Source organism: Bombina bombina, chromosome 1, assembly GCF_027579735.1.
Source record: "Bombina bombina isolate aBomBom1 chromosome 1, aBomBom1.pri, whole genome shotgun sequence".
NCBI lineage: Eukaryota > Metazoa > Chordata > Amphibia > Anura > Bombinatoridae > Bombina > Bombina bombina.
Window position 1 is genome coordinate 936,739,649 of NC_069499.1, and position 15,152 is coordinate 936,754,800.

General features: G+C 42.1%; 1 protein-coding gene across 1 annotated transcript in view; it reads left to right on the top strand.

Moving 5' to 3' along the window:
• RTEL1 (regulator of telomere elongation helicase 1) overlaps positions 1-15,152 on the top strand; it is a 161,041-nt gene that overhangs the window by 34,824 nt on the left and 111,065 nt on the right. Inside the window, exons 6-7 of the mRNA XM_053701471.1 lie at positions 8,677-8,752; positions 8,843-8,927. Coding sequence (XP_053557446.1) covers positions 8,677-8,752; positions 8,843-8,927 — 161 coding nt within the window. The remainder of the gene's footprint in view (positions 1-8,676; positions 8,753-8,842; positions 8,928-15,152) is intronic.

Sequence of the window (15,152 nt, forward strand, 5' to 3'; positions counted from 1 at the left end):
CTATGCACGGTTATGGTTGTGAAGGAGAGACTTCTACATTACAATATAAGGTTAAAAAAAAAAAAATCTAAATATTTGCATAATATATTTCTCCAAGGTTTCTTTATTATTTGGCCTCCTGACAGAGCTATGGAAGTTTTACAGTAGAGGTGATCAGTCTTTTTCCTACGATCGGCCATTTTGTTTTGTTTAGATTTTTCCGTTTTAAACAATAATACCTATAAAGGATGAATGACGTTAGATTCAAGGGATAACAAAGTCAAAATTATACTTGCATGATTCAGAATGTGTCATTTTAAGACACTTTTAAAATCACTTATATTTTCAAGTGTGCTTTGTTCTTTTGTTATCACTTGTTGAAAAAGAATGCGCACATATCCTACACTAATGGGAGCTAGCTGCTGATTGGTGCCTGCACACATTTGTCTCTTGTGATTGGCCAGCTAGATGTGTTCAGCTAGCTGCCAGTAATGCAATGCTGGTCCTTCAGCAAAGGATAACCAGATAATAAAGCAAATTGGATAATAGTCGTAAAATGGAAAGTTGTTTAAAAAAACAACTTTTTTTAAAAATTTATTTAGATAAAGCAATAACAAAAACTTCTGAACAAAGAGGGGGATGGATGTTATTTTTTTTGTGATGTTATTATAAAGTGCAAAATAATTTTCCATGTGGCTGGAAAGAGCAGGAGATAGAATACTTGGCTGCTGCTGTATTAATAAGTTCTAGGCCCACACAAGACAATAATTTTTACTAATGAATCGGAGGTTAGACTGCTATGACCTAAAAAGAGATTTGCAGCTAACAATAGCGCAGTGAAAATCATTTGCATAGATAGTTTATTTCTGAATAACGATTTCATTATGAAATGTAAAACTGCTGAATGACTTGTATAGCCCAAGACCCAGAGTACCTCACATATGTTAAAAACCACACACACACTGAAAAAGGTACTAGTCCACTCCAATTTTAAACATAGGAAAAAGTCACATTTCTAGACATCTTAATTGTTTTACAGCTTAATAAGTTGTACCTAAAATTCACAGAGCTTTGTAGTTAATGTAGTCGGTTATGTTGTGTGTTTTCTATAAAGAAAATTCTTAGTTCAAGCACCCATTATTCTTTGGCAGCAGCATCTTTACATTTCAATTTCGATTCATAGAGGACTAAGAAAACCAGAAACTGCTTTTTGCCATTTATTATTATTATTATTATTATTATTATTATTATGTATTTTTGAAGCACCAACATATTCTGCAGCTCTATTCATGGTACATTATGTACATCATTAAAACCAAACGCATCATACAAAACTTATTTAGGTTACTTTTCACAAAGCATCTTGCGATTTCTGAAACTCTCATTGCGCACCCAAAGTGTAGAAATTAGTTGCATTATGGACAACACGAAAGGTGCCACATAGTGCTTGGATTGAAGCCAAGCAAGAATGAAAGGAAAAAAAATATATTATTATTATATTATTCTATGGAGAGCACTAGACTAGTGCTAAATGAGCTGAGTACTCTCTGTGACCTAACTCACTGTCTTCTTGGTATCTGCTGCGGTTCATCACCAACCCTTCATCCATGGTGTCAATAAGCCATAAAGCAGACACAATAGTGAGCTTTTAATTAAAAATAAAATATACTGTCAAAAGTGACACGTTTTCTTGGCTTTGACATAAATGCCTTCATTAAATCCAGTTCGTAAGATAATGCGTTGCTTTGATTTCCTTACTAACCAATCAATAGAAAACAAATGCCCAGTTACATTAACCAAACACAGGCACAATTCCTAAACACATGCTACCCTTAATAGTGTATACTATATGTATAATACTACCTGATAAGAACTTGCCAATATGTGCTGGTTGGCTATACAATATTTCTCCTGTTAAGTGTAGTCAGTCCACGGGTCATCATTACTTATGGGATATTAACTCCTCCCCAACAGGAAGTGCAAGAGGATCACCCAAGCAGAGCTGCTATATAGCTCCTCCCCTCTACGTCACACCCAGTCATTTTCTTGCACCCAACTAATAGATAGGATGTGTGAGAGGACTGTGGTGATTATATTTAGTTTTTATATCTTCAATCAAAAGTTTGTTATTTTAAACAGCACCGGAGTGTGTTGTTTCTTCTCAGGTAGAATTTGAAGAAGAATCTACCTGAGTTTTTGTATGATCTTAGCGGACGTAACTAAGATTCATTTTGCTGTTCTCGACCATTCTGAGGAGTGAGGTAAACTTCAGATCAGGGGACAGCGGGCAGGTTCACCTGCAAAGAGGTATGTTGCAGTATATTATTTTCTGAGGAATGGAATTGACTGAGAAAATACTGCCAATACCGATATAATGTAAGTTCAGCCTTAAATGCAGTAGTAGCAACTGGTATCAGGCTGTTATGTATATATGTTTACACTTCAGTATTCTGGGGAATGGCACTTCACTGGGACAATACTGTATGCATATAACTTTTAGCCTAACTTGCAGTGGGAACGACTAGCAGCAGGCTTTTTAATGACATTTCATATTATTAGATTTTAAACGTTTGCTGGCATGTTAAATCGTTTAATTATCTGAGGTACTTGGTAAAAAATTGTTTTGGGCACTATTTTCCACATGGCTGTCGTTTATTTTAAATTTAAAACAGTTTCACTGAACTTCCCTCACTGTTGTGTGTGAGGGGGAGGGGCCTATTTTGGCGCTTTTGCTACGCATTAGAAATTCAGTCACAAGTCTGTTTCTCTCCCTGCATGATCCGGAACGTCTCTACAGAGCTCAGGGGTCTTCAAAACTTATTTTGAGGGAGGTAATCACTCACAGCAGACCTGTGAGATTGTGCTTTGACTGTGATAAAAAACGTTTATATTTTAAATTTTATACATTTTTTTCTGTTATTAAGGGTTAGTCATCCATTGCTAATGGGTGCAATCCTTTGCTAAATTTATGCTTTTACCGGGAAAAATTTGGTTTTTATAACTACTCCGGTTCATTGTTATTCAACTGTCATAGTTTTTTCTGTGCTTCTTAAAGGCACAGTACGTTTTACATATTACTTGTAAATTTAGTTGAAAGGTATTTCCAAGCTTGCTAGTCTAATTGCTAGTTTGTTAAACATGTCTGACTCAGAGGAATATCTCTGTGCTATATGTGCAAAAGCCAAGGTGGAGCCCAATAGAAATTTATGTACTAATTGCATTGATGCTACTTTAAATAAAAGTCAATCTGTACATGTTGAACAGCATTCACCAGACAACGAGGGGGAAGTTATGCCGACTAACTTGCCTCACGTGTCAGTACCTGCATCTCCCGCTCGGGAGGTGCGTGATATTGTAACGCCAAGTACATCAGGGCGGCCATTACAAATCACCCTACAGGACATGGCTAATGTTATGACTGAAGTTTTGTCTAAATTACCAGAACTTAGAGGTAAGCGAGATCACTCTGGGGTGAGAACAGAGTGCGCTGATAATACTAGGGCCATGTCAGATACTGCGTCACAATTTGCAGAACATGAGGATGGAGAGCTTCATTCTGCAGGTGACGGATCTGATCCAAATAGACTGGATTCAGACATTTCAAATTTTAAGTTTAAACTAGAAAACCTCCGTGTACTGCTAGGGTAGGTATTAGCGGCTCTGAATGATTGTAACACCGTTGCAATCCCAGAGAAATTATGTAGGCTGGATAGATACTATGCGGTACCGGCGTGTACTGACGTCTTTCCTATACCTAAGAGGCTTACAGAGATTATTACCAAGGAGTGGGATAGGCCCGGTGTACCCTTTTCCCCCCCTCCTGTATTTAGAAAAATGTTTCCAATAGACGCCACCACACGGGACTTATGGCAGACGGTCCCTAAGGTGGAGGGAGCGGTTTCTACTCTGGCTAAGCGTACCACTATCCCGGTGGAGGATAGCTGTGCTTTTTCAGATCCAATGGATAAAAAGTTAGAGGGTTACCTTAAGAAAATGTTTGTTCAACAAGGTTTTATATTGCAACCCCTTGCATGTATTGCGCCTGTCACGGCTGCGGCCGCATTTTGGTTCGAGTCTCTGGAAGAGACTCTTGACTCAGCGCCAATAGATGAGATTTCAAACAAGCTTAAAACCCTTAAGCTAGCTAATTCATTTATTTCGGATGCCGTAGTACATTTAACTAAACTTACGGCTAAGAATTCCGGATTCGCCATTCAGGCACGCAGAGCACTGTGGCTAAAATCCTGGTCAGCTGATGTTACTTCTAAATCTAAATTACTTAACATACCTTTCAAGGGGCAGACCTTATTCGGGCCCGGTTTGAAAGAAATTATCGCTGATATTACAGGAGGTAAAGGCCATGCCCTGCCTCAAGACAGAGCCAAACCTAGGGCTAGACAGTCTAATTTTCGTGCCTTTCGTAACTTCAAGGCAGGAGCAGCATCAACTTCCTCCGCTCCAAAACAGGAAGGAGCTGTTGCTCGCTACAGACAAGGCTGGAAACCTAACCAGACCTGGAACAAGGGCAAGCAGGCCAGAAAACCTGCTGCTGCCCCTAAGACAGCATGAATTGAGGGCCCCCGATCCGGGAACGGATCTAGTGGGGGGCAGACTTTCTCTCTTTGCCCAGGCTTGGGCAAGAGATGTCCAGGATCCCTGGGTGTTAGAGATCATATCTCAGGGATATCTTCTGGACTTCAAAACCTCTCCCCCAAAAGGGAGATTTCATCTTTCAAGGTTGTCAGCAAACCAGATAAAGAAAGAGGCGTTTCTACGCTGTGTACAAGATCTTTTACTAATGGGAGTGATCCATCCGGTTCCGCGGTCAGAACACTGACAAGGGTTTTACTCAAATCTGTTTGTGGTTCCCAAGAAAGAAGGAACCTTCAGACCAATCTTGGATTTAAAGATCCTAAACAAATTCCTAAGAGTTCCATCATTCGAAATGGAAACTATTCGGACAATCTTACCCATGATCCAAAAGGGTCAGTACATGACCACAGTGGATTTAAAGGATGCCTACCTTCACATACCGCTTCACAAAGATCATTACCGGTATCTAAGGTTTGCCTTCCTAGACAGGCATTACCAGTTTGTAGCTCTTCCATTCGGGTTGGCTACGGCTCCAAGAATCTTCACAAAGGTTCTGGGCTCTCTTCTGGCGGTACTAAGACCGCGAGGAATTTCGGTGGCTCCGTACCTAGACGACATTCTGATACAAGCGTCAAGCTTTCAAACTGCCAAGTCTCATACAGAGTTAGTACTGGCATTTCTAAGTTCGCATGGGTGGAAGGTGAACGAAGAGAAGAGTTCTCTCTTACCACTCACAAGAGTTCCCTTCTTGGGGACTCTTATAGATTCTGTAGAAATGAAGATTTACCTGACAGAAGACAGGTTATCAAAGCTTCAAAATGCTTGCCGTGTCCTTCATTCCATTCAACACCCGTCAGTGGCTCAATGCATGGAGGTAATCGGCTTAATGGTAGCGGCAATGGACATAGTACCCTTTGCACGCCTGCATCTCAGACCGCTGCAATTGTGCATGCTAAGTCAGTGGAATGGGGATTACTCAGATTTGTCCCCTACTCTGAATCTGGATCAAGAGACCAGAAATTCTCTTCTATGGTGGCTTTCTCTGCCACATCTGTCCAGGGGGATGCCCTTCAGCAGGCCAGACTGGACGATTGTAACAACAGACGCCAGCCTACTAGGTTGGGGCGCTGTCTGGAATTCCCTGAAGGCTCAGGGATCATGGACTCAGGAGGAGAGTCTCCTTCCAATAAACATTCTGGAATTGAGAGCAGTTCTCAATGCCCTTCTGGCTTGGCCTCAGTTAACAACTCGGAGGTTCATCAGGTTTCAGTCGGACAACATCACGCCTGTAGCTTACATCAACCATCAAGGAGGGACAAGAAGCTCCCTAGCGATGATGGAAGTATCAAAGATAATTCGCTGGGCAGAGTCTCACTCTTGCCACCTGTCAGCGATCCACATCCCGGGAGTGGAGAACTGGGAGGCGGATTTCCTAAGTCGTCAGACTTTTCATCCGGGGGAGTAGGAACTTCATCCGGAGGTCTTTGCCCAAATACTTCGACGTTGGGGCAAACCAGATATAGATCTCATGGCGTCTCGCCAGAACGCCCAGCTTCCTTGTTACGGGTCCAGGTCCAGGGACCCGGGAGCGGTCCTGGTAGATGCTTTGACAGCACCTTGGACCTTCGGGATGGCTTATGTGTTTCCACCCTTCCCGATGCTTCCTCGATTGATTGCCAGGATCAAACAGGAGAGAGCATCGGTGATTCTAATAGCGCCTGCATGGCCACGCAGGACCTGGTATGCAGATCTAGTGGACATGTCATCCTGTCCACCTTGGTCTCTGCCTCTAAGACAGGACCTTCTGATTCAGGGTCCTTTCAAACATCAAAATCTAATTTCTCTGAAGCTGACTGCTTGGAAATTGAACGCTTGATTTTATCAAAGCGTGGATTTTCGGAGTCAGTAATTGATACCTTAATACAGGCTAGGAAACCTGTTACCAGAAAGATTTACCATAAAATATGGCGTAAATACTTACATTGGTGCGAATCCAAGAGTTACTCATGGAGTAAGGTTAGGATTCCTAGGATATTGTCTTTTCTACAAGAAGGTTTAGAAAAGGGTTTATCTGCTAGTTCCTTAAAGGGACAGATCTCAGCTCTGTCCATTCTTTTACACAAACGTCTGTCAGAAGTTCCAGACGTTCAGGCTTTTTGTCAGGCTTTGGCCAGGATTAAGCCTGTGTTTAAAACTGTTGCTCCACCATGGAGCTTAAATTTAGTTCTTAACGTTTTACAGGGTGTTCCGTTTGAACCCCTTCATTCCATTGATATCAAATTGTTATCTTGGAAAGTTCTGTTTTTAATGGCTATTTCCTCGGCTCGAAGAGTCTCTGAGTTATCGGCCTTACATTGTGATTCTCCTTATCTGATTTTTCATTCAGACAAGGTAGTTCTGCGTACTAAACCTGGGTTCTTACCTAAGGTAGTCACTAATAGGAATATCAATCAAGAGATTGTTGTTCCATCATTGTGTCCTAACCCTTCTTCAAAGAAGGAACGACTTCTTCACAATCTGGATGTAGTCCGTGCCCTGAAATTTTATTTACAGGCAACTAAAGATTTTCGCCAAACTTCTTCCCTGTTTGTCGTTTATTCTGGACAGAGGAGAGGTCAAAAAGCTTCTGCTACCTCTCTCTCTTTCTGGCTTCGTAGCATAATACGTTTAGCCTATGAGACTGCTGGACAGCAGCCTCCTGAAAGAATTACATCTCATTCTACTAGAGCTGTGGCTTCCACTTGGGCCTTTAAGAATGAGGCCTCTGTTGAACAGATTTGCAAGGCTGCAACTTGGTCTTCTCTTCATACTTTTTCCAAATTTTACAAATTTGACACTTTTGCTTCTTCGGAGGCTGTTTTTGGGAGAAAGGTTCTTCAGGCAGTGGTTCCTTCCGTATAAAGATCCTGCCTGTCCCTCCCGTCATCCGTGTACTTTAGCTTTGGTATTGGTATCCCATAAGTAATGATGACCCGTGGACTGACTACACTTAACAGGAGAAAACATAATTTATGCTTACCTGATAAATTCCTTTCTCCTGTAGTGTAGTCAGTCCACGGCCCGCCCTGTTTTTTATGGCAGGTCTAAATTTTAAATTATACTCCAGTCACCACTGCACCCTATAGTTTCTCCTTTCTCGTTTGGTTCTCGGTCGAATGACTGGGTGTGACGTAGAGGGGAGGAGCTATATAGCAGCTCTGCTTGGGTGATCCTCTTGCACTTCCTGTTGGGGAGGAGTTAATATCCCATAAGTAATGATGACCCGTGGACTGACTACACTACAGGAGAAAGGAATTTATCAGGTAAGCATAAATTATGTTTTTTTATTGTTCATACTATTCTTAAATGGGGATTTTAATCTCTCTGTTTTATCTCCACCATATTAAATGAATACTACTACTGCATATAAACATGTGCCATCCAAAAAGCATCAGAATGTCTCCCTGTGATTCTGGATTAAACTGCTAACATTATCTGCAATGTATCATCAAAAACAAAGCAAAAAATAATTTTAAAAAAGCCCACATGACCACTATGACCAGTCAGGTTAGAAAAGTACTACCTGTCCTTCCTCAACAAAGTGTCCTCCCCATCATGACAGGTCTTCTACAAATAAAAAGCAAATTGTGAATGAAACAGGTGAATAATAATAAAAAAAAAACCTAAAAAATGTGTTCATACTACAAACATTTGACTAATCATTATACGCACATATGCTACGGGTCACTAGAGCATCAGGATGCAAACACCATGCTTACTCAGAGCGCTGGTGATGAGGTGTATTGCATCAGTGAAGGTTTCATTTGTGTCATACAAGTCACCACTGACATTTATGAGGTGTTTGAATGCTGGTGCAAAGGGCACTCACAGCATATGTGCATATGCCACTATTATTACCTGTCACCATGTTTGTCATATGATGTGACTTTTCTGGAATTATTTGATCAGCTTTACCCTTTTATTGCATGTGTCATCGTATGAGGTAGATTTATAAACTTGCAAGAGCTGTGTTCTCAGCTAACTCTGCCATTACATATGTATATACTTTTATCTTATGTACTTGTAACTTAATCTACTTCCAATAAAAAAAAAAATCTTTACCAGAGAAGAGCACAGAAAAGGATCTGACCGATCACATACTGGACATTGAAGATCTTGTAAAGAATGGAACAAAGCATAGGTAACCTCTACGGAAAGTCTGTTTGAATCCGCAACACTTTTGATTTTTTTAATACGTTTCTTTTATGCTTATGTTTTTTCATCTTTGCAGAGCCTGTCCTTACTACCTGTCCCGGAATTTGAAGCAGCAAGCAGACATTATATTTATGCCATATAATTATCTCCTAGACCCAAAGGTACTTGAGTGTTGTATGACATATCTGCCTGTGACGTAAATCTTTGCAATCACTGCAGGTTTTGTGTATGCAGACTGCATGTGTTACAGAAATATTGTATGCAGAAGCTATGCTTACATGCTAGGGGTCATAATTTTGAGTTGAAAGGGTATAGGATTTATAAGAACTACAGAAAGTGTTGGTTCATACAATAGACTTTTTAATGTTAGTGGTAGGGACAAGTACAGTAAAGGATTTTAAGATTGTCTGGGATCTTTGATAATTCACGAAGACTACACTTTTGATTGAAAACAGAATTTATGTTTACCTGATAAATTACTTTCTCCAACGGTGTGTCCGGTCCACGGCGTCATCCTTACTTGTGGGATATTCTCTTCCCCAACAGGAAATGGCAAAGAGCCCAGCAAAGCTGGTCACATGATCCCTCCTAGGCTCCGCCTACCCCAGTCATTCGACCGACGTTAAGGAGGAATATTTGCATAGGAGAAACCATATGATACCGTGGTGACTGTAGTTAAAGAAAATAAATTATCAGACCTGATTAAAAAAACAGGGCGGGCCGTGGACCGGACACACCGTTGGAGAAAGTAATTTATCAGGTAAACATAAATTCTGTTTTCTCCAACATAGGTGTGTCCGGTCCACGGCGTCATCCTTACTTGTGGGAACCAATACCAAAGCTTTAGGACACGGATGAAGGGAGGGAGCAAATCAGGTCACCTAAATGGAAGGCACCACGGCTTGCAAAACCTTTCTCCCAAAAACAGCCTCAGAAGAAGCAAAAGTATCAAACTTGTAAAATTTGGTAAAAGTGTGCAGTGAAGACCAAGTCGCTGCCCTACATATCTGATCAACAGAAGCCTCGTTCTTGAAGGCCCATGTGGAAGCCACAGCCCTAGTGGAATGAGCTGTGATTCTTTCAGGAGGCTGCCGTCCGGCAGTCTCGTAAGCCAATCTGATGATGCTTTTAATCCAAAAAGAGAGAGAGGTAGAAGTTGCTTTTTGACCTCTCCTTTTACCAGAATAAACAACAAACAAGGAAGATGTTTGTCTAAAATCCTTTGTAGCATCTAAATAGAATTTTAGAGCGCGAACAACATCCAAATTGTGCAACAAACGTTCCTTCTTCGAAACTGGTTTCGGACACAAAGAAGGCACGACTATCTCCTGGTTAATGTTTTTGTTAGAAACAACTTTTGGAAGAAAACCAGGTTTAGTACGTAAAACCACCTTATCTGCATGGAACACCAGATAAGGAGGAGAACACTGCAGAGCAGATAATTCTGAAACTCTTCTAGCAGAAGAAATTGCAACCAAAAACAAAACTTTCCAAGATAATAACTTAATATCAACGGAATGTAAGGGTTCAAACGGAACCCCCTGAAGAACTGAAAGAACTAAGTTGAGACTCCAAGGAGGAGTCAAAGGTTTGTAAACAGGCTTGATTCTAACCAGAGCCTGAACAAAGGCTTGAACATCTGGCACAGCTGCCAGCTTTTTGTGAAGTAACACAGACAAGGCAGAAATCTGTCCCTTCAAGGAACTTGCAGATAATCCTTTCTCCAATCCTTCTTGGAGAAAGGATAGAATCTTAGGAATCTTTACCTTGTCCCAGGGGAATCCTTTAGATTCACACCAACAGATATATTTTTTCCATATTTTGTGGTAAATTTTTCTAGTTACAAGCTTTCTGGCCTGAACAAGAGTATCAATAACGGAATCTGAGAACCCTCGTTTTGATAAAATCAAGCGTTCAATCTCCAAGCAGTCAGCTGGAGTGAGACCAGATTCGGATGTTCGAACGGACCTTGAACAAGAAGGTCTCGTCTCAAAGGTAGCTTCCATGGTGGAGCCGATGACATATTCACCAGATCTGCATACCAAGTCCTGCGTGGCCACGCAGGAGCTATCAAGATCACCGACGCCCTCTCCTGATGGATCCTGGCTACCAGCCTGGGGATGAGAGGAAACGGCGGGAATACATAAGCTAGTTTGAAGGTCCAAGGTGCTACTAGTGCATCTACTAGAGTCGCCTTGGGATCCCTGGATCTGGACCCGTAGCAAGGAACCTTGAAGTTCTGACGAGAGGCCATCAGATCCATGTCTGGAATGCCCCACAGTTGAGTGATTTGGGCAAAGATTTCCGGATGGAGTTCCCACTCCCCCGGATGCAATGTCTGACGACTCAGAAAATCCGCTTCCCAATTTTCCACTCCTGGGATGTGGATTGCAGACAGGTGGCAGGAGCGAGTCTCCGCCCATTGAATGATTTTGGTCACTTCTTCCATCGCCAGGGAACTCCTTGTTCCCCCCTGATGGTTGATGTACGCAACAGTCGTCATGTTGTCTGATTGAAACCGTATGAACTTGGCCTTCGCTAGTTGAGGCCAAGCCTTGAGAGCATTGAATATCGCTCTCAGTTCCAGAATATTTATCGGTAGAAGAGATTCTTCCCGAGACCAAAGACCCTGAGCTTTCAGGGATCCCCAGACCGCGCCCCAGCCCATCAGACTGGCGTCGGTCGTGACAATGACCCACTCTGGTCTGCGGAAGGTCATCCCTTGTGACAGGTTGTCCAGGGACAGCCACCAACGGAGTGAGTCTCTGGTCCTCTGATTTACTTGTATCTTCGGAGACAAGTCTGTATAGTCCCCATTCCACTGACTGAGCATGCACAGTTGTAATGGTCTTAAATGAATGCGCGCAAAAGGAACTATGTCCATTGCCGCTACCATCAAACCTATTACTTCCATGCACTGCGCTATGGAAGGAAGAGGAACGGAATGAAGTGTCCGACAAGAGTTTAGAAGTTTTGTTTTTCTGGCCTCTGTCAGAAAAATCCTCATTTCTAAGGAGTCTATTATTGTTCCCAAGAAGGGAACCCTTGTCGACGGAGATAGAGAACTCTTTTCCACGTTCACTTTCCATCCGTGAGATCTGAGAAAGGCCAGGACTATGTCCGTGTGAGCCTTTGCTTGAGGAAGGGACGACGCTTGAATCAGAATGTCGTCCAAGTAAGGTACTACTGCAATGCCTGCTTGTCCAGGAATGCGAACCTTAGGAACCGATGATGTTCCTTGTGGATAGGAATATGTAGATACGCATCCTTTAAATCCACCGTGGTCATGAATTGACCTTCCTGGATGGAAGGAAGAATTGTTCGAATGGTTTCCATCTTGAACGATGGAACCTTGAGAAACTTGTTTAAGATCTTGAGATCTAAGATTGGTCTGAACGTTCCCTCTTTTTTGGGAACTATGAACAGATTGGAGTAGAACCCCATCCCTTGTTCTCCTAATGGAACAGGATGAATCACTCCCATTTTTAGCAGGTCTTCTACACAATGCAAGAATGCCTGTCTTTTTATGTGGTCTGAAGACGATTGAGACCTGTGGAACCTCCCCCTTGGGGGAAGCCCCTTGAATTCCAGAAGATAACCTTGGGAGACTATTTCTAGTGCCCAAGGATCCAGAACATCTCTTGCCCAAGCCTGAGCGAAGAGAGAGAGTCTGCCCCCCACCAGATCCGGTCCCGGATCGGGGGCCAACATTTCATGCTGTCTTGGTAGCAGTGGCAGGTTTCTTGGCCTGCTTTCCCTTGTTCCAGCCTTGCATTGGTCTCCAGGCTGGCTTGGCTTGAGAAGTATTACCCTCTTGTTTAGAGGACGTAGCACTTGGGGCTGGTCCGTTTCTACGAAAGGGACGAAAATTAGGTTTATTTTTGGCCTTGAAAGACCTATCCTGAGGAAGGGCGTGGCCCTTACCCCCAGTGATATCAGAGATAATCTCTTTCAAGTCAGGGCCAAACAGCGTTTTCCCCTTGAAAGGAATGTTAAGTAGTTTGTTCTTGGAAGACGCATCCGCTGACCAAGATTTCAACCAAAGCGCTCTGCGCGCCACAATAGCAAACCCAGAATTTTTCGCCGCTAACCTAGCCAATTGCAAAGTGGCGTCTAGGGTGAAAGAATTAGCCAATTTGAGAGCACGGATTCTGTCCATAATCTCCTCATAAGGAGGAGAATCACTATCGATCGCCTTAACTAGTTCATCGAACCAGAAACACGCGGCTGTAGTGACAGGAACAATGCATGAAATTGGTTGTAGAAGGTAACCTTGCTGAACAAACATCTTTTTAAGCAAACCTTCTAATTTTTTATCCATAGGATCTTTGAAAGCACAACTATCTTCTATGGGTATAGTGGTGCGTTTGTTTAAAGTAGAAACCGCTCCCTCGACCTTGGGGACTGTCTGCCATAAGTCCTTTCTGGGGTCGACCATAGGAAACAATTTTTTAAATATGGGGGGAGGGACGAAAGGTATACCGGGCCTTTCCCATTCTTTATTTACAATGTCCGCCACCCGCTTGGGTATAGGAAAAGCTTCTGGGAGCCCCGGGACCTCTAGGAACTTGTCCATTTTACATAGTTTCTCTGGGATGATCAAATTCTCACAATCATCCAGAGTGGATAATACCTCCTTAAGCAGAGCGCGGAGATGTTCCAACTTAAATTTAAATGTAATCACATCGGGTTCAGCTTGTTGAGAAATTTTCCCTGAATCTGAAATTTCTCCCTCAGACAAAACCTCCCTGGCCCCCTCAGACTGGTGTAGGGGCATTTCAGAATCATTATCATCAGCGTCCTCATGCTCTTCAGTATCTAAAACAGAGCAGTCGCGCTTACGCTGATAAGTGGGCATTTTGGCTAAAATGTTTTTGATAGAATTATCCATTACAGCCGTTAATTGTTGCATAGTAAGGAGTATTGGCGCGCTAGATGTACTAGGGGCCTCCTGAGTGGGCAAGACTCGTGTAGACGAAGGAGGGAATGATGCAGTACCATGCTTACTCCCCTCACTTGAGGAATCATCTTGGGCATCATTTTCAGTGTCACATAAATCACATTTATTTAAATGAGAAGGAACCCTGGCTTCCCCACATTCAGAACACAGTCTATCTGGTAGTTCAGACATGTTAAACAGGCATAAACTTGATAACAAAGTACAAAAAACGTTTTAAAATAAAACCGTTACTGTCACTTTAAATTTTAAACTGAACACACTTTATTACTGCAATCGCGAAAAAGTATGAAGGAATTGTTCAAAATTCACCAAAATTTCACCACAGTGTCTTAAAGCCTTAAAAGTATTGCACACCAAATTTGGAAGCTTTAACCCTTAAAATAACGGAACCGGAGCCGTTTTTAACTTTAACCCCTTTACAGTCCCTGGTATCTGCTTTGCTGAGACCCAACCAAGCCCAAAGGGGAATACGATACCAAATGATGCCTTCAGAAAGTCTTTTCTATGTATCAGAGCTCCTCACACAGGCGACTGCATGTCATGCCTCTCAAAAACAAGTGCGCAATACCGGCGCGAAAATGAGGCTCTGCCTATGATTAGGGAAAGCCCCTAAAGAATAAGGTGTCTAAAACAGTGCCTGCCGATATTATTTTACCAAAATACCCAGATTAAATGATTCCTCAAGGCTAAATATGTGTAATATATGAATCGATTTAGCCCAGAAAAAGTCTACAGTCATAATAAGCCCTTGTGAAGCCCTTATTTACTTTCTGAATAAACATGGCTTACCGGATCCCATAGGGAAAATGACAGCTTCCAGCATTACTTCGTCTTGTTAGAATGTGTCATACCTCAAGCAGCAAAAGACTGCTCACTGTTCCCCCAACTGAAGTTAATTCCTCTCAACAGTCCTGTGTGGAACAGCCATGGATTTTAGTAACGGTTGCTAAAATCATTTTCCTCTTACAAACAGAAATCTTCATCTCTTTTCTGTTTCAGAGTAAATAGTACATACCAGCACTATTTTAAAATAACAAACTCTTGATTGAATAATAAAAACTACAGTTAAACACTAAAAAACTCTAAGCCATCTCCGTGGAGATGTTGCCTGTACAACGGCAAAGAGAATGACTGGGGTAGGCGGAGCCTAGGAGGGATCATGTGACCAGCTTTGCTGGGCTCTTTGCCATTTCCTGTTGGGGAAGAGAATATCCCACAAGTAAGGATGACGCCGTGGACCGGACACACCTATGTTGGAGAAATATGGGTAGACTAGAAGGGCTTTTTGGTTCATATCTCCTGTCAAAATCTATAGTTCTATGTTTATAACATAAGAATAAATGAGATTACTATGAGCTCTGTATATAAAGTTACTAGCAGTGTGTGAATTGCATGTTTGAGCTTACGTTGTATGCAAGTGACATAT